Here is a 24,308-nt window from a genome sequence, read left to right as displayed (position 1 = left end):
TGAGACAAGGATATCCCTACCGGTCAAACCCTCCCTAACCCGGATGACGCTAGGCCAATTGTGCGTCGCCGTTACGACAGAGCCTGGGCGCACAGCTGGCACCAGCTGGTGGCACAGCTGGCACTGCAGTACAGCGCCCTTAACCACTGCGCCACACGGGAGACCATGTTAATCTTTTTTTGTATTGTTTGTGCATTGCCAGTCAGGGGTGGCAGTGGCAGTAATTTTGGAGCCCACTGTATGTGATCTTGTGACTGATGCTTCCCTCTCTCGGTCTCTCTACATCTCTCACCGTCTCCAGGCCCATTCCCATGGTCATTAACAGTATTTTTGTTAGATCTCAAGAGGGGAACAGATTAGAGCAGAGGATGAAGGGAGGAACACAAGTTATCTGAGAGCTTGTGAGAGTGGGGGAAGAGATAAGGGAACGAGAGCAGAGGGCTTGAGAGTGAGAGGGAAAGGGGGGAAGGAGGGTGAGAAAGAGAAAGACAGAGAGAATACGAGAGGGCAGGGAGAGTAGACCAGAGAGAGAGAGAAGAGAGGTAGAGCGAGAGTGGTAGACAGAGAGTCATATGATGTCTCACTGCAGACTAAATTTGATTGTCAGACACAGCTTTCATTATTCCTCGTTCTTCAAGGATAATTAAATTATAATTAAAGAAGCTAATCTTAGGTCAGTCCCCCCCCCCCCTAATGGTTAGGGTTAGGATTTGGGGATTGTAAACAGATCCTAGATCTGTGCCAGCTGCCAAAGGGCTTTAACTATCCTCAGGGAAGTACTCCAGTGGGTGTCAGGAAGAGCAGCACAGCCAGTAACATGTCTAGGCAATTACCTTTTAGTTACCAAAGTAATTACAGAGCAATTACAGTACAGGTCATCAGTTTGGACACCAGCTTCAAGAGGTAGTCACCTGGAATGCATTCCAATTAACAGGTGTGCCTTGTTAAAAGTTAATTTGTGGAATTTCTTTCCTTCTGAATGCTTTTGAGCCAATCAGTTGTGTTGTGACAAGGTAGGGTTGGTATACAGTTTGGTAAAAGACCAAGTTCATATTATGGCAAGGATAGCTCAAAAAAGCAAAGAGAAACAACAGTCCATCATTACTTTAAGACATGAAGGTCAGTCAATCCTGAAAATGTCAAGAACTTTAAAAGTTTCTTCAAGTGCAGTCACAAAAATCATCAAGCGCTATGATGAAACTGGCTCTCATGAGGACCGCCACAGGAAAGGAAGACCCAGAGTTACCTCTGCTGCAGAATCAGGCCTTCATGGTTGAAATGCTGAAAATAAACCACTACTAAAGGACAAATAAATGAAGAAGACTTGCTTGGGCCAAGAAACACAAGCAATGGACATTAGACTGGTGGAAATCTGTCCTTTGGTCTGATGAGTCCAAATTTGAGATTTTTGGTTCCAACAGTCGTGTGTTTGTGAGACGCAGAGTAGGTGAACGGATGATCTGTGTGGTTCCCACCGTCATGCAAGGAAGAGGAGGTGTGATGGTGTGGGGGTGCTTTCTGGTGACACTGTCAGTGATTTACTTAGAATTCAAGGCATACTTAACCAGCATGGCTACCACAGCATTCTGCAGCGATACACCATCCCATCTGGTTTGCGCTTAGTGGGACTATCATTTGTTTTTCAACAAGACAATGACCCAACACATCTCCAGGCTGTGTAAGGGCTATTTGACCAAGCAGGAGAGTGATGGAGTGCTGCATCAGATGATCTGGCCTCCACAATCACCCGACCTCAACCCAGTTGAAATGGTTTGGGATGAGTTTGACCGCAGAGTGAAGTAAAAGCTGCCAACAAGTGCTCAACATATGTGGGAACTCCTTCAAGACTGTTGGTAAAGCATTCCAGGTGAAGCTGGTTGAGAGAATGCCAAGAGTGTACAAAGCTGTCATCAAGGTAAAGGGTGGCTACTTTGAAACATCTCAAATATATTTTGATTTGTTTAACACTTTTTTGGTTACTACATGATTCCATATGTGCTATGTCATAGTTTTGATGTCTTCACTATTATTCTACAATGTAGAAAATAGTAAAAATAAAGAAAAACCCTGGAATGAGTAGGTATGTCCAAACTTTTGACTGGTACTGTACATATGAGGGTAACTTGGTGTTAAGTGCAGCCTCAATCCCTTTGGCTTTGAATCGAAAGAACACAACAGCCTTAAGAACTGCCAGATCACCATTATTTTAGATTAGTGAATGAGGAAGTGAAGGGGTTACAGGTCAGGGTTCAACCCATGGCTGGCTGATCTCTATGGTGGAAGTGAGACTTGTAGATGTTAATTACCTGCACCTCCACATAGCTCAGGTCTCAGGACCAAAAGACAGAGACCAGTGTGTTCGGCTGACCTGGGTTCAAATGATGTCTGTTCTCTTTCAAATACATTAGCTGAGTTTGATTGAGCTTGCGTGACGCAATGGAGCCAATGAAATAGTCTCAAAAGTGCAAACCCACCCACGTGGCATCTCGCACTCCAGGCACACTCAATCTAACGCTCAAAAACAGTACTTGACAGAAAACCAATACTGTTGGAACCTAGGTAGGTCTGGTGGATGGTGGCTAATCTGGTATAGAAACAGTGTTAAACCCCGGCTGTCAGAGTATAAAGCTATGCTTTAAGACAAATCCTCAACTAATGAGTTATAATCTCGTAACATAGCCATATTTTTTCTCTCTTTTAATCCCCCCATACTGACACGTCACTACTGTTAACATCTCAGTAACATCAGGGTTGACAAAGAGTGGGATCTTTCTAGTATGCTATGATGTTACCTAGTCAACTGTGACTGTTGGCTTATCGGGGAGGCATAAATCGAATAAAATATTGAACGTATCAGTAACCTTGAGGACGTCCCTGAGAAGTTGAAATGCATTTACATACTTCATGTTGACGTAGTTATATGAAATTGAAAATGAGGATGAGGAAAATAAATGCAAGTCGAGGCAAAGAGAACAAACATACGATTACCACAGCATTTAACTCATGTTATTCAGTATTCACATTACAACATCCACATTGTTCAGCTAGTGACAATTTTCTAACAATCTCAATATACTGTATATTTACTTTGTAATACATTATACCAAGAGGCACTTTCAGTAATTCTGGCCAAAAAGGAGCTACAGTATAGTGTCTAAATTACAAAAACAGTACAAAATAAATAAAGTTTATCTAAAAGACGTTTGTTGTCGTTTTAATTTGTTATATCTGTACAGCATATATTTTGTACAAAATGGAACAATAAACTAGTAATAAAATGAAATACTTCACAAATACTGGTGAATCACACGTCTGTTTTCCCCATCCTATAGGTATTGCTACATGTGTTAAGTGCAAGATACAAGAGAGAAGAAACAGTAATAATTATTCAGTTTGTGAAGTGCCGGCTATAGATAAATACATAAAACAAGTCTCATTTGTCTCGTTTAAGAACGTGTAAAGCTTGTTTGGTTCTCGTTGTGGCTAACGTGATCAAACATATGCCCACAAACAGAGACATATTGTTCGTTCCCAATGGCACCCAATTCTCTATACTGTATAGTGCACTACTTTTGACCAGAGCCATTTGGAACCTGGTCAATAGGGAGTAATTTAGGACGCAGACAGAATGAATGGCACAGAACTGGCAATAGCCTAAAAAAACATCACACAGGACAGAGTTAAAACATGAAGCAAAGTCTGAGGAAGGATGTTGGGCTTCAAACTGTGCCTGTTGTTGTTTAAACCACGGGGAGCGCAATGCTTTCAGTGCCCTATTGTCCATGTTTGGTTCCTATTGTAGAGTTGCTGCTGCCCACTGATTGGGTGGAATTATGGCAATAGTAGTACTCTGAAAGAAATGTGTCAACAAGAGCATGTGACCACTATCACGTCCTTGTCAAATACTAAATGCCAAGATGTTATTCTTAATCTAAGGTTCTGTTCTGAATAGGATGTATTATGACACACTTTGGAATTGCGTGCAAGTGAGCTCCCCTAGACTATTCCACATGACTTTGTAATTGCACGAGGCAGTCTACAGTTGATGTGTGTGTGTGTGTGTGTGTGTGTGTGTGTGTATGTGTGTATGCGCGTGTGAGCTTCCCCCAGCTCAGGCAGATGGAATAGGAGCGAACAGAGCTAACCTCTCATCTGATTGGTAGTCACATGAATAACTGTTCTCACACGCATATAGCCGCGACACATACTGTATAGTCTCCCTCACATACCAGTTACATAGCTGACCTTTGCATGTTATGAATAAACACAGCCTTTCGATTATACCACAAAACAAAAATCCCCACATAACTAACCTTTACGGAAATGTGAAATGTGATCAAAACAACTGTATGGGAACATACGTTTAAAATATAAATCCTGGGTGTGTTTTGAACAAGATGCATGTAGAACTGGAGGGATGAAAAAAAGAGAGATGAAGAAGGAAGAGATGTTCTGGAGGACAAACATTTGAAGGGTTTTTCTCTTTAGGCGCTCAGAGGACTGTCAGACCACGCACGCACACACACACGCACGTACACACACACACACAGGGTGCCATTTGAGACACAGCGAGTGTCACTTAAAGACAAACCAATTATCCGGTATGACACACAACATCCCTCTCTCATCCCTCTTTCTTCTGTTGCTGTCCCTCACTCCCCTCTCCCGCTGCCTCCCTACACTGTATCCATGTGTCAGGGACGCACAGTGCTGTTGCCAAGGGTCATATTAATCCTGTGTTTACCGATACAGAGAGAAGCTAGCATTGGAACACCTATGTGAGAATGCTATTCATTGACTACAGCTCAGCGTTCAACACCATAGTGCCCTCAAAGCTCATCACTAAGCTAAGGACCCAGGGACTAAACACCTCCCTCTGCAACTAGATCCTGGACTTCCTGACGGGCTGCCCCCAGGTGGTAACAACACATCCGCCATGCTGATCCTCAACACAGGGGCCCCTCAGGGGTGTGTGCTCAGTCCCCTCCTGTACTCCCTGTTCACTCATGACTGCACGGCCAGGCAAGACTCCAACACCATCATTAAGTTTGCTGACGATACAACAGTGGTAGGCCTGATCACCGGCAATGATGAGACAGCCTATAGGGAGGAGGAGGTCAGAGACCTGACCGTGTGGTGCAAGGACAACAACCTCTCCCTCAACCTGATCAAGACAAAGGAGATAATTGTGGACTACAGGAAAAGGAGGGTCGAGCACGCCCCCTTCTCATCGACAGGGCTGTAGTGGAGCAGGTTGCGAGCTTCAAGTTACTTGGCATCCACATCACCAGCAAACTAACATGGTCCAAGCACACCAAGACTGTCGTGAAGAGGGCACTACAAAACCTATTTGTCATGGTCCTCAGATCCTTAAAAGGTTTTACAGCTGCACCATTGAGAGCATCCAGACGGGTTGCATCACTGCCTGGTATGGCAACAGCTCGGCCTCCAACAGCAAGGCACTACAGAGGGTGGTACGTACGGCCCAGTACATCACCGGGGCCAAGCTTCCTGCCATCCAGGAACTCTATACCAGTATGTGTCAGAGAAAGGCCCTAAAAATTGTCAAAGACTCCAGCCACCCTACTCACAGACTGTTCTCTCTGCTACCACACGGCAAGCAGTACCGGAGCGCCAAGTCTAGGTTCAAGAGGCTTCTAAACAGCTTCTACCCCCAAGCCATAAGACTCCTGAAAAACTAATCAAATGGCTACCCAGACTATTTGCATTGCCCCCCCCCCCCTTCTACGCTGCTGCTACTCTCTGTTATTATCTATGCATAGCCACTTTAATAACTCAACTTACATGTACCTCAATTACCTCGACACTGGTGCCCCGGCACATTGACTCTGTACCGGTACCCCCTGTATATAGCCCCACTGTTATTTACTGAGGCTCTTTGGTTATCTCTTACTTTTTTTTTTGGTATTTTCTTAAACTACATTGTTGGTGAAGGGCTTGTAAGTACGTATTTCTCTGTATTCGGCGCATGTGACAAATACAATATGATTTGCAACAGTAGACGAGAAGGAGGGAGGTAGAGGACAAAGTGTAAAGAATGAATCATTGTTCCAAGACCCAGCATCTGAAAGGCCCCAATCCTATATCCCACCATGTGCACTCCTTTTGTCCACAGCTCAATTAAGGTATAGCTACAATTCCGGATTCTTGTCTCTCTCAATCACCCATCCACCTCCATCTGTGGTAGTCAGCATGGACACCAAGCAGTGGAGAAAAGGATGTTTCTAGAAATCCACGTTGAAATATAACACTCCAAAAGCTATCTGAAATCCCTGTAGGTGACGGATCTCATTGGTTAGGTGTTGTCAGACTTGAACAGATACAGTGGAAAGTGTGGTCACATCGAGGAATTAGAGATGGACTACTCAATACATATTAGGAAAAGCAATAGAGTGCTGTCCTACCATAGTAGCTTATTAATGTTGGCCACCAAATCACATTCACAATACCCCTTGAACAAATGCTACCGCAGAACACATACGCAACCACGCATGCACACAGGTCATCATAGGCTGTGAATATTGCTTTTGCATTCACTCCATTGGGTCTGTTACTGTTCAGTTCCCCCTAGGCCACACTGAAATTGTGAAAGGCCTTATTCAGATGAGGCAGTGACTCAGCAGATGTATAGGTCAGGGGTTGACTAGCAATGCTCTGATTCCTCTCCTCTGTATCGTTTAATATGGGCCAATAACTATTATAACGATTCACGCAACCACCTGGCCCCTAGCCCATCACAAGATGTTATGTCAGCTACAACATTAAATGCCACTGTTAGATAATGACCCATAACAGATCACACAACGAGAGAGAGGGAGAGAGGGGCAGGTAAGGGAGTGTAGGGGAGTGAAAGAGGGTCAGTTAGTGCAGATAGAGAGAGAGGCACATGATTTGGATAAAATTCAAGAATTTGGTACATAAACTCCCTTGACTTTGCAGGTCACGAAGTGCAACTCAAACGCTCCAGATACAGAATAAGTGTCAGTATTGCTTTAAACATTGTCATCCTACAAATACATTTTCCTGATAATGTTAACGTTTCACAACAAGCTGTCAAGGGTAAAATCTTCAAGGAGAACCGGACAGGCAGATGGACGGACAGACAGACATTTTAATTGGCTCCTCATTCAAAGTGACGTTTTCACAGAGACCATCAGTGAACAGAAAAGAGACTTACCAACCTCAGAAAATCCCAAACTCTTCTCTTGCTCCCTTCTCTTCATCCCGGCTTCCATCTCCCTTCCTCTCTCATCCCATTCCTTCTCTTATACCATTCTCTCTGATCCGCTTCTATCTCTCATATCCTCTTCCCTCTCCCCTCTCCCGTTTCCTCTACCTTTCCCTCTCATCCTTCTGTCACCACCAATTGGTCTCTCTCTCTGGACATCAAATGGACCTACAGAGCTATGGACAGCCACGGGGAGCCCAGCACTGGTCCATGTGTTGACTGCAGCATGCTGCCTGGCTCAGGCTGACTGGCTAGTCCACCTGGGCTGTGTCCCAAATAGCACCCGTTTCCCCCCCACACTACTTTTGACCAGGGTCCATAGGGCTATGGTCAAAAGTAGTGCACTATGTAGGGAATAGGGTGCCATTTGGGACGTACACATGCTTAGGCCTGATCTGCCTGGTCATGTCATGGGAGCTGCCCTGGGCTAGGAGCTGGATGGATAGGGAGAGATGGGATAGCTGCAGGTACTGTAGATGTATCATGTGATAGCTACAATGGGGTAGCTACAGTTCAACGAGTTGGACCTATGGCTGAAATGTTGAAACTATCAGGAAGTTAATAAATACATCACTTCTTTGAGGGAGTCAGCAAACACACACGAAGAAGACATGTCTTTCTTGGCATGGATATTTTTTTACTGCATCATCTTTCTTCGTACTTTTGTTTGCATTCAGCCCCATTGCGTGATTCACCATGTTCTATAGAGCAGCACAGTCTGAGTGTATGTGGAGTATAACTGTAACCTTGTTCTCTTGGTTGAACCTCTGGGCTCCTCCACATCTTCTTCAAGGCTTTCCAAGGCTCACTCGGCAACTTTATTTGATCACTTGACTCGCTGAACGCTATTGTTATCTGTTATCATTTCAGCCTATTGGAGAAATAGATGATTTCCCAGAGTTAAATAGAAAATGCCTGGTTACGACTGTAACTTTGGTTCTCTGAGGGAACTGAGTGCGGCACTATGGGGAATAATGGGGAATAATGCTCGCTCAAGAGACTGAAAGAGAATCTATGTACTTTTGACATTGGCTCTCTTGGCTGAACTTCCTGTCAGGGTATTGGGTGGTAGATCCCACTGTGAGAGAGGACTGAAACACAGGCTAGAGGTCAGTGTACCGTCAAAAAGAGTTCTACGAGAGAGTTCTACGAAAGAGTTTATCAATGAAGATGGCTGTAGAGAATCTTTCAAAAAGGTGAATCGCTTTTTCAGTGTCATGGTCAGATTGACATCCACAGATGAATCCTAATGTGAATGCTTCTTCTCCACCGAGGTGGTACATGTATACATCTACTGGGTCAAAAGCTACGAAGAGAGAAATTCTGCACTTAGAAAAAGCATCTTACATTGGAATAGTTAACTAGGCGTCTGAATAAAAGGAAGCTCTAACTCTATAAGAAACCGTGCGATTCAGATTCAAAGTGATTCCCTTTGTAGTGTGCAGATCATCAGGAGACAGGGTACATAAAATAAGAAAGGCCCACACCATATTTACCAAACACAAATGCCACAGAGAGAAAATCTTACAGCTGATGTTGGAAAAAAATAAGAAAGTATAACCACAAACCAATAACACAAAGGAAAGAACAATCACTTGTGTTGGTTGACATAACAATGACAAAGGGTACAAGGTTGAGGGGTCGGTGTTGTGTCCCATTGGGCAGATGTCAATTCAATGCCAATTTCACTGTGGTTCAACGTAATTTCATTGAAACGAAGTGGAAACAACATTGATTCAACCAGTGTGTGCCCAGTGGGGTGTGTCTGTGTTCCTGAGTCCTGTGGAACTGTGTAGGAGTGAGAGGGGAAAAAAGAGCCTGAATGACCGACACAAAAGTGGAGTGAGTGAAAGAAAGAAAGAGAGAAAACATGGTATATTTGGAACAATTAGAGAGATGAAGAATGTGAAGAAACACTGTGCTCTGGATTTTCTTCCTTGAGTGAATATAAAGCTTTTTCAGAGCTACAGGGTTCTATGTTAGACTTCCCATTCCCTCTTCCTGGGGTAGCTAGCAAATCTTCTGATGGGTTTGTGTGTGTGTGTTTGCTCCATGCGTGTGTGTGAGCACACTCTGTATCAACACTGACCCTCCTCTCCCCAGTCCTCAGTCCTCTCCTCGCTCCCTGAGAACCAACACAGAGCGGACACAGCTTTCATCTCATTGTCCTCAGGAGCTAGTGTTTGTACTGTCCATTTAGTACAGTCCACTTTGTACACCTTGGTTCTGTGGGAGAGGACAGGTGGATGCAGACCACTAGTATGGCCGGCTGTGTCTGGAGGCTGGCAGTGGGGTCAGTGTTCTGTGGGTCCGTATTGCGGTGTGGGAACCTCGTCAGGGAGAGGGCTTCTGAAATGGGAACCTGATCCAATATAATACGTGTGTAAAACAAATCCCGCCCCTCCCTCATCCTCCTCCTCAGCGTGCCCTCCCTCCCTCCACCCTGTTTTCTTTAGGCACATGTTACTCCAAACTTCTACAGTGTTGTGTCTAAGTGATGTGCTGGCAACCAAATATCAGGGGCTGCGTCTCAAACAACACCCCAATCCCTGTATAGTGCACTATTTTTGGCCAGCTAGTGCACTACATGGGGAATAGGGTATCATTTCTGACATGAGTCAGAAAGTCTAGTTGGGAGAGGGTATGAGTTTGGATAAATGTTCCGTTTCCTGATCTTCAAGCGTCAAAGATAATCCTCTCACTCCAGCTCCTCCTCCTTTTTCTCCGCAGTCTCTGATTGCTCGACCACTTCCTCTGCAAGCCCCGTCTCTTCCCCTTCCGTCTCCTCTCCCTGGCCATCTATTGGCTCCTCCTTGCTGGCTGGCTCCTCCTCCTCCTCGTGGATGGCTGTGATTGGCTCGGCGGGGTTGCTGAGGCAGTTAGGCGCCTCTCTGTCCGGCGTGTCCTGGGTTTCGGAGGCAATGACTCTCTTCCACATTTCGTGGTTGTCCAGAAGGTGCTGAGTGATGGGACAGAACACTCTCCTCCTGCTCTCCGTAAGCTTCACCACGTGCTTCTCTATAGGGAAGAAGAAAACAATTCCTAAGAACAAAACCTACTACATCTCTATCCCCTTATACTGTACACGCAAACCCTTATCATACAACCTCTGGACAGGGTTACAAAGCAGGGTCTGATCACCTGGGAAGACCAAATACCCTTAAGGCAGACCAGGTAGCCTCGTGTATATGAGGCTTCTGTATCTACTACTAATTATAAACCGGGTAGTTTGGTTCCTGGATGCTTATTGGCTGACTTGGTTTACTGTTCTATTAATGTTGGTGACCAGTTTATAATAGCATTAAGGCACCACAGGGGTTTGTGGTATATGGCCAATATACCCTGTATCCAGGCATTCCGCTCTGCGTCATGCCAATATACCACACCACCTTGGACCTTATTGCTTAAATCCACTACATGTATTATCAATCGGCACTATGTCAACAACTCAATACCTGGGCCCTTTCAAGCTGAGCTTTGATTTCAATAGGTTTCTGTTAACGGACTTCTTTCAGCTCAAAGAAGTTCAACATGAACGTCTACATGCTCTTACGGGAACTCTCAGAGCTAGTCGACTCATCCTCCTCTGCTGTATCCTCCTCTTCCTCCTCTGTCTCTCGTTCCCCCACCTCCTCTTCCTCCTCTCCCTCCTTCCTCCGTGCGTCGGCGGGGTCAACCCAGTTCCCTGGCATGAGGGCGGCGGAGTCGTAGGAGGAACAGAGCGGACCCACGATGTGCGTGATGAAGGACTCCTGGAGCTTGGCGAGCTGAGGCGCAGAGCGGTCCATGAAGGGGCTGATGGGAAGGCCCAGACTCGACTCCTCATCGCCCTGAGGAGTGGTGCAGTATGGGTAAACATGGCAGAATGTTAGATATAAGCATCTGAAAACCCACCTCTTCACAAAGTAATTTGATTAATCCCTCACCACCCCCCCCAAAAAAACTTGCCTTTATTAAACACATGTCCTTGTCTTTTTATACTAGCACTGACTTTGCTGATAGCTACTTTACTGAGAAGAAATGTACTTGCGATGACTGTGATATACAGTTGAAGTCGGAAGTTTACATACACTTAGGTTGGAGTCATTAAAACTTGTTTTTCAACCACTCCACAAATTTCTTGTTAACAAACTATAGTTTTGGCAAGTTGGTTAGGACATCTACTTTGTGCATGACACAAGTCATTTTTCCAACAATTGTTTACAGACAGATTATTTCACTGTATCACAATTCCAGTGGGTCAGAAGTTTACATACACTAAGTTGACTGTGACTTTAAACAGCTTGGAAAATTCCAGAAAATAATGTCATGGCTTTAGAAGCTTCTGCTAATTTACATAATTTGAGTCAATTGGAGGTGTACCTGTGGATTTATTTCAAGGCCTGTCTTCAAACTCAGAGCCGTCATACCTATCAGGAAGGAGACACGTTCTGTCTCCTAGAGATGAACGTACTTTGGTGTGAAAAGTGCAATTCAATCCAAGAATAACAGCAAAGGACCTTGTGAAGACGCTGGAGGAAACGGGTACAAAATTATCTATATCCACAGTAAAACAAGTCTTATATCAACCTAACCTGAAAGGCCGCTCAGCAAGGAAGAAGCCACAGCTCCAAAACCCCCCCAAAAAAGCCAGACTACGGTTTGCAACTGCACATGGGGACAAAGATCGTACTTCTTGTAGAAATGTCCTCTGGTCTGATGAAACAAAAATTTAACTGTTTGGCCATAATGACCATCGTTATGTTTGGGATGCTTGCAAGCCGAAGAACACCATCCCAACCGTGAATCACGGGGGTGGCAGCATCATGTTGTGGGGGTGCTTTTCTGCAGGAGGGACCGGTGCACTTAATAGATGGCATCATGAGGATGGAAAATTATTTGGATATATTGAAGCAACATCTCAAGACATCAGTCAGGAAGTTAAAGCTTGGTCGCAAATGGGTCTTCCAAATGGACAATGACCCCAAGCATACTTCCAAAGTTGTGACAAATGGATTAAGGATAACAAAGTCAAGGTATTGGAGTGGCCATCACAAAGTCCTGACTTCAATCCTGTAGAACATTTGTGGGCCGAACTGAAAAAGAGTGTGCGAGCTAGGAGGCCTACAAACCTGACTCAGTTACACCAGCTCTGTCAGGGGGAATGGGCCAAAATTCACCCAACTTATTGTGGGAAGGTTGTGGAATGCTATCCGAAACGTTTGACCCAAGTTAAACAATTTAAAGACAATGCTACCAAATACTAATTGAGTGTATGTAAACTTCTGACCCACTGAGAATGTGATGAAAGACATAAAAGCTGAAATAAATCATTCTCTCTACTATTATTCGGAGATTTCACATTCTTAAAAGAAAGTGGTGATCCTAACTGACCTAAAATGGGATTTTTACTAGGATGAAATGTCCGGAATTGTGAAAAACTGAGTTTAAATGTATCTGGCTAAGGTGTATGTACATTCCCGACTTCAACTGTATGGTTGTCTCACCTAGCTATCTTAAAATAAATGCAGTGCACTAACTAAGTCGCTTTGGGTAAGCACTTCTGCTGAATGACTAATGCAAATATAATATGAATTACCATTTGACACTATCTGAGGAAAGTCAATCAATCAATCAACCAGCCAATGATATGTGGGAAATTGGAATCAAATGCACTGAGGGAGTCGCAGCTAAGGTACTAAAACACAGAGAGAGAAAAATGACCATCAGAAATGATGTAAAAACACATTCAACCGCATTCCAACTGATGGTAGAAAACATTTGTATCTCTCTCATTTTGTTCACCAGCCCGTCTCAGTCTCTAAGTGGTAAACCAACAGCAACCGCCAGCGCGCAGAGCCTGTGGGATTAGCTACTGAATAATCAAAGCTTCAAACTGGGTCAAGAACATCAACAGCAAAAGGCACACGTCTATCTAGCTCGAGGAAGCCTACATCTATAGGTCCAGTATTGGCTGATTGACAAGATCATGTATATGCATGTATGGTAAAGTGATTTATAGCAGGATACATATATATGTGTCTGTTGACGTCAGGGGCTTATACACTCAAAGTGGACCACAGCAGGCAAGGGCTCCTGTTGCCATAGCAACCAGCAGAGCTTTTGCCAGTCAGTGCAGTGGACTGAAATGAGTGTCTGAAGTGAAGAGGGAGAGAGAGAGAGGTGCTACTCTAGAGTAGAGGGGCGTATTGAACCATTAAAATATGGTAAAGTTACAACTTAACCACTGATACAGGGTCAGATCTTTAAGATGTTTTTACTGCGTCAATGGTCAGCGTTAGAATTGTGGGTATACTACTGCTGACCCTGGTATGTTTGTTCTTCGTGTGCATGTCTTGAGGCATAGCACAGTTCACTCTGTGTTCTGATGTGTTGTAGCTGTATCTTTGTCTGTGTGAATGAGGACTGTCACTGATGACACAAGTAGGTCAGCTAAACTGCAGCACAACAACACTTCCTCTTTCCCCTCCCTCTATTTTCCTCTCTCTCTCGCCTCCCTCTCTCTCTCTCCTCCCTCTATTTCCCCCTCTTTCTCCTCCCTGTCTTTCTCTCCCTCTCTCCTTCCTGTCTTTCCCACTCCCTCTTTTACTTCCTGGTGTTTCTATCTCTCCCTCCCTCCCCTTTATCTCTCTCTTCCTCCCTCTCCCTCCAAGGACGCAAGCAAGATTTGACATTTGAGCGACGGTTTGGGTTTCATCATTGAGTGAGATCAGGCTTTGAAGAGACAGACAGACAAAACAAGATGACTGCGCTGTCAATCACAGTAGCACCGATTATAACCTACACACTTGGTGCTCCTATCACTGTAGAGTGACACATTGTGTCAATACATCAACGCTCTCCATTCCAAGTGGCAATCTAATCGTCTCTCCATCAATGCCAGGGTCCCATTTTGAATAGATGGTACATTATGCAGTACATTGCCTGCATACAAGGATGGCTTCTTCAATGCATGTGTGTTGATGGGTGTCACATCGACATTACTGAGAAAGAAACAGAAGAACAAAAGTAGTTCTACATTTCATATTACTTCTCAGTCTATCAATGGTCAATGAATAGAATGGTGTTCCTCTCATTCAGTTCCCCCAACCAATCCACATACTATATGGTCAACTAATCATCAAGCCCCTCATTAGTTTAAAGTGTCGGTTCTGAAATACATCAAATAAATGGGATGACTTGGGGTACCCGAGGATAGGTTTGGGAAACACTGGCATGGAATATTCTAGAAGTGGTAGACCCAGAACGGCCACGATTCCACACTTCACATCAGAGAACTTTGATTTGAATGGGAGTATCCATTGGTTCTACCTATTCTGATGATGGGAATCGTATTGACGGCCATTGTTAACATTGCCCATGCGTCGTCAATGGGCCACGTGGTGCATTCTGGGCAATTCTGGGACAAGAAGAGCACTCCTTCAAGGAGCGAATGGGAGTCAATTGGGCGCTAGTTCAAAAGCCCAACATAAGCATGAGTTACGTGAACAATAAGTACAACATTACAAATCTTTCCGAGATGTGAGATCATTAACTTTGTCTCTGCAATATCATATACAGGTAGCTTTGGAATCGTGACATTACGTACTTTTGAGGAAAATAGGCAGGTTTCTCGACTCATACCCTGACATTTAGAAGGGATTGCATGACGATTAGCTTAGCAACCACGTGACACAGCATGACAACATGAATGAGATTGGTTGACAGTCTGCTGGGTGGGGCATTATACGTTCCTCTTTTCATTGCCCAACGGGATTCCTATCTGTAATATATCTGCCTACACGCTGATCGTTCGTTCTCTGACCACTTAAGAGTCTTTCTTCCTGATCAGCGGTGTGGTTGCTAGGCACCCATTAGTCTCTGACCAATGAGCAGCATTGTTACTGGAGAGTGGGCTGTTTCCAGGCACCTGTACCAATTCACATTGAGCAGTATTGTGATGGACTCATGAAGTGGCCTGCCTTTTATTTTAGTACCAAGTGGAACACATGTCAATGTCATTTGATGGAGAAATGTCATTGCACCTCTACGTCCTCTCAAGTCTATCATAGCTATTTATGCAGAAGGTAGTGTAATGGCCATTTCATGATCAGGCAGTTTCATGGGGGTGGGGGTGGGGGCATGGGTGCACAAGACGACAACAACAAGGCAGCTGCATACATGTCGACCCCCACAAATGATGCAGCTCCCCCCTTGAACCAATCATTGTAATTTTGTAAACGTCGGATCTCTATGGCAAGACGCATCATTCACCTAATTTCCTCACTGAGGCTCAATGACGTTTATTTCATTCATGTCAGGTCACCCTAGCGGTGGTTACTGCTAGCTAGCATGAGGATGAAAAGGGCAGTATTTCAGTCTTCTCGATGGAGCAGTGTGGATAAAGGCCAAATTTGGAGAACAGTGTCATATTCCATTCCTGCAATGAGGTATGTTTTCTGAAGGATATCCTGTGTCCTAACATTCTGACCCCAGTGCAGCTCAGTGTAAACAAGCGTAACGGTAGGGTCAGTATCTTCTGGCAAAACCTAGACCTAATAGATGTACCTGTTTGTAGAATTATTTGACGATGCCCTCGGTCCACTGTAGATGCGTGTCCTTGTGTTTCAAATCTAAATCAGTGGCGAGGGTGTAGAGGGTGTAGGGGCTAGTGAACGATATGGATCTCACCTGTTCATAGAACTCATTGACGATGCCCTCGGTCCACTGTAGATGCAGGTCCTTGTGTTTCAGTGGGCCATTGATGTCCGCCAGTTTGATGCACATCTGACACACCAGCAACCGGTCGTTCTCATTGGACCAGTCGATGCCCGAGCAGCCATCATCACCCACCTGGAGAGAAGCAAGGGTTAAATGAATCTCAAATGTCTTTCCTCGCGTCCTCACATCCTCTATCCCTACCTCCTTTCAACCTATCAGAGAGAAGCGAGGAGAGCATAAGAGGACAAGTTCTGAGTAAAAGAACCTCAGATCTTCTCCTACAGGCTTGTTTACTGACATACTGTAAGTTGTCAACCATCAGAGACAATGACACAGTGCTTCAGTCCATTCAGCTGTAGATGCGCTGTACATCAAAGAGAAATGTATAGATTAGAAGCCATGACCATCAGTTCTGTTTACCTTGGCGTTGAACTCCGCCAGGAAGTCAAAGTGTTTCTTGAGGTCGGTGGCGAGGATGGCCTCGATGACCAGGAAGCGGAAGCGTTTGAACTCCACATGCTCCAGGTTGCCCAGGAAGTTGTACTCTGGCCGGGACATGAACAGGTTCCAGGCCGACGCAGCGTGGTGGTTCTCTAACACCGAGCGGTCGTTATATAGCACGGCCTACAGGGGGAGACAGAGAGCAACGCATCACTCATTAGTTATCATTGGTGCATCTCAGTGGTCCCTTTGTCTTCCTCCGTTTATCTCTTCAGTGATCTGAGAAGAACACAAGATATGAAAGTATCATTGGTGGACTTTGCTTTCACCTTTCCAGTTCCTTTCGCTAGATTCATTCATCCAACCATCCATCAGTCCATCCATCCTCTCCCTCTTCTTCCTCCCTCCTTCCCCCTCTCCCTTCCTACCTGAGGAGCGCTAGTCGCCACGAGGAAGGCGTTGGTCCGTCCAGGGTGGTCGTAGTCGTGCATGGCTGCAGCCACATACAGAGCCATGAGCTCCAGGGATGGGATGAGGCCAGACAGACATCCATAACCCTCCTCCATCACCACAGACATCTTAGAGACCAGGAACCCTGTATGGCTGGGATGGCTGGGGTTGAGGAGCCCACTGTCCGAGTCTGGACACACACACACAGGGATAGAAGGGTCAGGGAGATAGATACACAGGTAAATGAGGTGAGGGGTGCTGGGCTTTGTCGTAACAAATCGGAAACTTTAGGACAAAACACTTGGGTCAATGGGTGTAGTCTGTATGTGCGTGCGTGTGTGTCTGTGTGCTAATGTGTGTATGGGATGACATGAGCATCAGAAAACAACATGACTGACAGACAGCCAGCCACCCTGCCCTAGACAGACATCAGACCCCAGGCATCAGAGTAGGCCAGCCCAGTCAGACAGGTTGTGTAAAGAACAAACAGGTCACAATCAGTGTGTTGACATTGGTGTCTGTTGTGTTCCTATGACTGGAGGAGATAGGCTTCTATGAAAGCTATGAAGCTCCACATAGAGAACGAGAGGTAAAATAACTGGCGATGACTATGAACTAACGGTCAACAGATCTCACTGGGAACACGGTTCTGGGAACTTCCACAGCCTTCAGTCTGCAAACTGTAAGGCTGATGTTCTACAATATTATGCCATTTGACATAAGCTACTGATGTGGTTGGTGTGTATGGTTGAATATACAGTAGCTAAATGAGCCTCAGAAGGACTGGGTTTGCCTGGCTGCCATCAGCAACAGGTATACAACAGTAGGCTTATAGACATAGGATACAGTATTAGCCTCAGTCAGAACACAAAGGAATGGAGAGCAGAGGAAAGGAGGAAGTGTGTGGGTGTGTGTGTGTGTGTGTGTGTGTGTCAGTGCAGGTGTGTATGCTTGTATTTGCATATGCATGTGTGTGTGTCCTCACCAGAGTCTGAGCTGTGGTCGGTGAGGAGGTTGGGCAGGCCTGGCACGGCCTGGGTGGTGAGGTACCACACGGCATGGAGCACGTCAGTGGCATGGATCCTGTTGTGGTCTGCATGGGGAGGGAGAGGAGATGCCAACTGTAATACTAACTTAGTCCACCGGATGATAATGAGACAGGTGGAGGTAGAGGGAACAGAACTAGTGCTGTGATTGCATTGAGAAAGCCAACCACTCCCTCTTGTGGATAGAATATGCAGTGCTACCACCACCGCTGCGCAGTTTGGATTACGATAGTTTCATTCAAATGTTTCTGATATTCTTGAGTACTTGATGGATCTGTGTGTATTACAAGGCATATTCACAAAGAGGATTGATTGTAATGTTTGCTCACATGGGATGTCCCTGTATCCGTTCTCCAGAGCATGGAAATAGTTCATGAACTCCCTGACAGGGATCTTGAACGTCTCAAACAGTCCCGTGTCCTCAAACAGGCGGTAGGAAACCTGGAACACACATAGAGCAGCCTTATCCCATCCACCAAGTTATTCTCTTCACACCTAAAGCTGTGATGCTGCTGCTTGGGTCTTTCCACAAAATGGGTCCCTTTTGATATTTTTACCTTTAATTAACTATGGAAGTCAGATAAGAATAACTTCTTATTTACAATGACGGCCTACCGGGGATACACTGGGCCAATCACGGCCGGATGTGATGCAGCCTCGATTCAAACCAGGGACTGCAGTGAAGCCTCTTGCACTGAGATGCAGTGCCTTAAACCGCTGTGCCACTCAGGAGCCATTTTAAGTAGAAACTGTGCACCAATATTGAATTAAATGCCTGTTATATTAAACCAAGTGCTCTTTAATATAGAACAAATGGGAAATTCAATAAATCTGATTGTTTTATATGATTAAAGATTTTCTGCAAAATTCAGCACTTTGAAATGTCCCTCTGTGTATAGCCGCGTGATCATTTTGGGTCGACAAGGAAGAGGTGGGTGGAGAAAGTTATTTTTCCCACGCTACAGACGGCTATATAGGTCCACTAATACAGGACTAGTAAGGGCCCAGTGCACACCCCCAGCACCCTACTTCCTGTGGCTATGCCTCTGTGCATCATATGTGACTTCTAGCAAGATTTTTGTATTCATTTAAATCCAAAATGTTCAGTATCATCGTAAAGCCATAGTTATTGTGTTGCTTCGATAAAGTCATTTCCAAAGCTTATTATTTATTTCATGCGATTAGTGATTCATTTTAAGAAGAAAACATTTTTAAGGTCAGCCCTGTTACTTGAATTGAATTTTCATTTTAACATGGGGAAACTATTTGTTTCAAAAGACAAATGTAACAGCTAATAATCAAATCATAGTGTAAAAGCTGTAAGCTGGTTCTACTCTTTCTGGTCATTTTCTGGTGTTTTGTGGTAGAAAACTGAGTGTAAACCGAGACCCTACTGCTGTCTTGGTTTACAGTACACCGCAATTCCAATAACTTGTAACTCCTGTTTGAACCAGTAGATGGCAGTGTAATCCCACCCAATTTTCACAGTGCTTTATTCACAAGCATCACTCCATGCACACATCAGGGGAGCGGATTTCTCTATCTACCAAAGCCCCTAAATTATGGAATAGCTGTTCCTGTCAGGTAAGAGGGACAGACACCATTGAGGCTTTCACATCACGTTTAAAACCCCACCTTTCAAGCTTGGCCTTTAACCAGTAACTGTTTTAACATCATCTTTGTCTTATATTCTTTTTATTCATACTTTTTACTGCTTCCTGTTTGCTTTAACTATTTTTCATTGCATTGTCGTAATGTATTTTCTCAATTGTGTTGCGATTTAAAATGCATTTTAAATTAAGTTTGATTTGAAGTCATTCTCACTTGGTTCACAATGGACTGTTTTCACCGCAACATTCTTACCTGTATAACTATCCTTACCTGAATAGGTCTGGAATTTTCTCACTTGGCTATGCAGTAGCAAACCTTACCTGGCTGAGGATGCAACCTAATCTTCTCCGGGTTGAAGACTATCCTCACCTAGCTAAGTCTCACCTGGCTGAGGCCTGTTCTCACCTGGCTGAGGGCTGTTCTCACCTGGCTGAGGCCTGTTCTCACCTGGCTGAGGCCTGTTCTCACCTGGCTGAGGCCTGTTCTCACCTGGCTGAGGACTGTTCTCACCTGGCTGAGGCCTGTTCTCACCTGGCTGAGGCCTGTTCTCACCTGGCTGAGGACTGTTCTCACCTGGCTGAGGCCTGTTCTCACCTGGCTGAGGATGCATCCTGAGCGGCCGTGTGTTTTCTCCACCAGGTTGAAGATGGGGAAGTTCCAGTTGTTGAGTTGAGTCATCAGAGGATCCAGCTCTGGCATTACCAGAGGCTCTGGGGCCAGGATGGGCTGTGTGTCCTAGAGGTCAGGGGTCAGGATCAAGGGTAATTTCAAGTGGCTATGGGTAATAAATAGTATGTTACAAGTAAGGTAGTGTATAGGGAAATAGCATGTTATAGCATGTTTTTTGGTATTTGTTCTTTGAATCAAATGCATCATTTTATAATGTGTTGATAGATTGATATTGCAGCCGTGAAATGTTTAGCATATTTGTAGACCCATTTTCATTCCACTCAATGCATTTCTATAGAGGAACCTACCTCCGGAGGTGGCAGTAGGGGGTGCAGGACGATGCCCTCAGGCTGGTACGACCTACACCCGTCCTGGGTGTCCGAGGGCTTCTTGGCCCCCTCCCCGTCCTCCTCGTTCTGTGCAAAGTCACTACTGTCACTGTGGTTGGTCTCGTAGGTGCTCTCATAGTCTGACGATGCCACTGCCGGGTCATCTTATAGGACAGGACAGACCAGGGTTCAGGGGTTAAGTCAGGTGGTTGACACGCTCGGAACGTGGCAGATATAAATGTAACACTAAGAAACTAGACATATATGGAGAAATAGATATGTGTCATTTTACTACTTACCAGGGTGGGGTATTATGTCCCCTTTGTCCATAGACCCCTCCCCATGGCTCAGCCTGCTGTACGGTCTGCCACAGCTGAGAGAGGGACAGAGGACAGCTAAACAAAGGATATTCAAAACATGTAAATAACTACAATATGACAAAGGGCTCGACATTTATATCTCATGGGAGAGGAGAAAAGTGAACAAGAGGATAAGTGAAGAGTTAGCCGCATCAGTAGCGTGAGAGGAACCAAGGTCAGCTGTTCTAGCTGAACCAGGATCAACGACATTATTCCTCTCATCACAGCCAGATCCAGGGATGGATATTTTGTATTTGTATTTATTAAAGATCCCCATTACTTCCTGGGGTCCAGCAACATGAAAGGCAGTTATCTACCAAAACAAATGTTGCATGACATTACATTTCATAACAATTTTCACAACATATTAATACGTGTGTGCCCTCAGGCCAGTACTCTACAACCACATATCTACAATACAACACATATCTACAATACAACATCCATGTTTATGTGTGTGTAGTAGAGTGCAGGGGGGGCTCCCTCTGCTGTTTCCCGAAGTCCACGATCATCTCTTTTGTCTTGCTGACATTGAGTGAGAGGTTATTTTCCTGACACCACACTCTGAGGGCCCTCACCTCCCTGTAGGCTGCCTCGTTGTTGTTGGTAATGAAGTCTACCACTGTAGTGTCGTCTGCAAACTTGATGATTGAGTTGGAGGCGTGCATGGCCACACAGTCGTGGGTGAACAGGGAGTACAGGAGGGGGCTGAGAATGCCGCCTTGTGGAGCCCCAGTGTCGAGAGTCAATGGAGTGGAGTTGTCGTTTCCGACATTCACCACCTGGGGGCGGCACGTCATGAAGTCCAGGACCCAGTTGCACAGGGCGGGGTCAAGACCCAGGGTCTCAAGCTTAATGAAGAATTTGGAGGGTATTATGGTGTTGAATGCTGAGCTGTAGTCAATGAACAGCATTCTTACATAGGTATTCCTCTCGTCCAGATGGGATAGGGCAGTGTGCAGTGTGATGGCGATTTTATCGTCTGAGGACCTATTGGGGCGGTAAGCAAATTGCAGTGGGTCTAGTGTGACAGGTAGGGTGGAGGTGACATGATCCTTGACTAGTCTCTCAAAGAACTTCATGATGACATAAGTCAGTGCTACGGGGAGATAGTCATTTAGTTCAGTTACCTTAGCTTTCTTGGGACAGGAACAATGGTGGCCATCTTGAAGCATGTGGAGACAGCAGACTGGGATAGGGATTGATTGAATATGTCCGTAAACACACCAGCCAGCTGGTCTGCGCATGCTCTGAGGATGCGGCAAGGGATGCCGTCCGGTCTGGCAGCCTTGCGGGGGTTAACACGTTCAAATGTTTTACTCACGTTGGCCACGGAGAAGGGGAGCCCACAGTCTTTGTTAGCGGGCCGCGTCGGTGGGCCTGTATTGTCCTCAAAGCGCACAAAGAAGTTGTTCAATTTGTCTGGAAGCAAGACGTCGATGTCTGTGACGGGGCTGGTTTTCTTTTTGTAATCCGTGATTGTCTGTAGACGCTGCCACATGTTTGAGCCATTGAATTGCAACTCCACTTAGTCTCTATACTGACGCTTTGCTTGTTTTGATTGCCTTACAGAAGGAATAACTACACTGTTTGTATTTGGTCATGTTTCCAGTCGCCTTGCCATGATTAAATGTGGTGGTACGTGCTTTCAGTTTTGCGCAAATGCTGCCATCAATCCACGGTTTCTGGTTAGGGAAGGTTTTAATAGTCACAGTGGGTACAACATCTCCTATACACTTCCTTATAAACTCGCTCACCGAGTCAGCGTATACATCAATGAGTCGTTAATCATGAAACATACACCCACACCCTACCTTACGGGAGAGATATTTATTCCTGTCGGCATGATGCACTGAAAATCCTGTTGGCTGTACGGACTCCAACAGCATATCCCCAGCTAGCCATGTTTCCGTGAAACAGAGTATGTTACAATCCCGGATATCTCTATGGAAAGCAACTCTTGCCCTGATTTTGGAGACTTTATTAACTAGGGGCTGGACATTAGTGAGTAATATACTCGGAAGTGGTGGGGTGTGTGCGCGCATCCGAAGCCTCACTAGAAGACCGCTCTGGCACACTCTCCTCTGACGGAGTTGTTTTGGGTCGGCCTCTAGAATCCGTTAAAATGCCCTGGGAGGTGCAGACAAAGGATCCGCTTTGGGAAAGTCTTATTTCTGGTCGTAGTGCTGGTTGTGCTGTTAAGTTGACATCTCTCTGATATCCAATAGTTCTTCCCGGCTGTATGTAATAACACTTAAGGTTTTCTGGGCAAATCATGTATGAAATAATACATTTAAAAAAACAAAATACTGCACAGGACTAGAAGCGGAACTGCCATCTCTATCGGCGTTGTCTCACTTTTTAATCTAGTCACTCTGTGTACATTGAAGGGACAGCCATGCTGCCCTGTTCTGAGCCAATTGCAATTTTCTAAGTCCTTCTTTGTGGCACCTGACCACACGACTGGACAGTAGTCCGGGTGTGACAAAAATAGGGCCTGTAGGAGCTGCCTTGTTGATAGTGTGTTAAGAAGGCAGAGCAGCGCTTCATTATGGACAGACTTCTCCCCATCTTAGCTACTGTTACATCAACATGTTTTGACCATTACAGTTTACAATCCAGGGTTCTTCCAAGCAGTTTAGTCACCTCAATATGCTCAATTTTCAAATTCTTCGCCACAAGATTTAGTTGAAGTTTAGGGTTTAGTGAATGATTTAACCCAAACACAAGGCTTTTAGTTTTTTAAATATTTAAGACTAATTTATTTCTTGTCACCCATTCTGAAACTGACTGCAGCTCTTTGTTAAGTGTTGCAGTAATTTCACTCCTTGTAGTAGCGTACGTGTATAGTGTTAAGTCACCTGCATATATAGATTGTTAATCAAACCAATGGCATGACATTAGTAAAGATTGAAAAAGTAAGGGGCCTAGACAGCTGCCCTGGGGAATTCCTGATTCTACCTCGATTATGTTGGAAAGGCTTTCATTAAAGAACACCCTCTGTCTTCTGTTAGACATCGATAACGTCAAAAGCCGCACTGAGGTCATCAAGTTCTCTCAGACAATCATATCCACTAGTGCAAACCGTAACAAAACGTTTCACAATGGAAACGAGAGTTTGTATTGGACAAGTTCAGGTACAGTATATCCCTCCCCATTTGTTTCCGTTTGGTTCCGAGTGAATAGACCCCAGTACTCCCTTCCCATGTCAACAACACAGCCCTGGCCTCCATCACTTACTTTATAGTTTCCTTTATGTCCACCCTTTCAACACTTATAAACCTCCCACATTCAGCCCTTCATTATTGTCTTTATGTATTTCTTCTGTGGTGGACTTCTCTTCCTTAGAAGAGAATCCGGGGGTGTCCTCGGATGGGGCCACAGTGTCTCCTGACCCCTCCTGTCTCAGCCTCCAGTATTTATGCTGCAGTAGTTTATGTGTCGGGGGGCTGGG

The 24,308-nt window shown here is 45.0% G+C and overlaps 1 protein-coding gene across 1 annotated transcript in view; it reads right to left on the bottom strand.

The window, feature by feature from the left end:
• Positions 1-2,990: 2,990 nt before the first annotated feature.
• The window catches only part of LOC109864610 (cGMP-inhibited 3',5'-cyclic phosphodiesterase A), a 119,034-nt gene continuing 97,716 nt past the window's right edge, over positions 2,991-24,308 (bottom strand). The window contains exons 7-16 of the mRNA XM_031797888.1: positions 20,795-20,868; positions 20,475-20,659; positions 20,092-20,232; positions 18,216-18,327; positions 17,826-17,933; positions 16,819-17,030; positions 16,370-16,573; positions 15,920-16,081; positions 10,803-11,079; positions 2,991-10,267 (exon numbers count right to left, since the gene is read on the bottom strand). Coding sequence (XP_031653748.1) covers positions 9,948-10,267; positions 10,803-11,079; positions 15,920-16,081; positions 16,370-16,573; positions 16,819-17,030; positions 17,826-17,933; positions 18,216-18,327; positions 20,092-20,232; positions 20,475-20,659; positions 20,795-20,868 — 1,795 coding nt within the window. The 3' untranslated portion in view covers positions 2,991-9,947. The remainder of the gene's footprint in view (positions 10,268-10,802; positions 11,080-15,919; positions 16,082-16,369; positions 16,574-16,818; positions 17,031-17,825; positions 17,934-18,215; positions 18,328-20,091; positions 20,233-20,474; positions 20,660-20,794; positions 20,869-24,308) is intronic.

This window comes from Oncorhynchus kisutch, linkage group LG19 (assembly GCF_002021735.2).
Source record: "Oncorhynchus kisutch isolate 150728-3 linkage group LG19, Okis_V2, whole genome shotgun sequence".
NCBI classification, from domain to species: Eukaryota; Metazoa; Chordata; class Actinopteri; order Salmoniformes; family Salmonidae; genus Oncorhynchus; species Oncorhynchus kisutch.
This window is presented reverse-complemented; position numbering and strand designations above follow the sequence as displayed.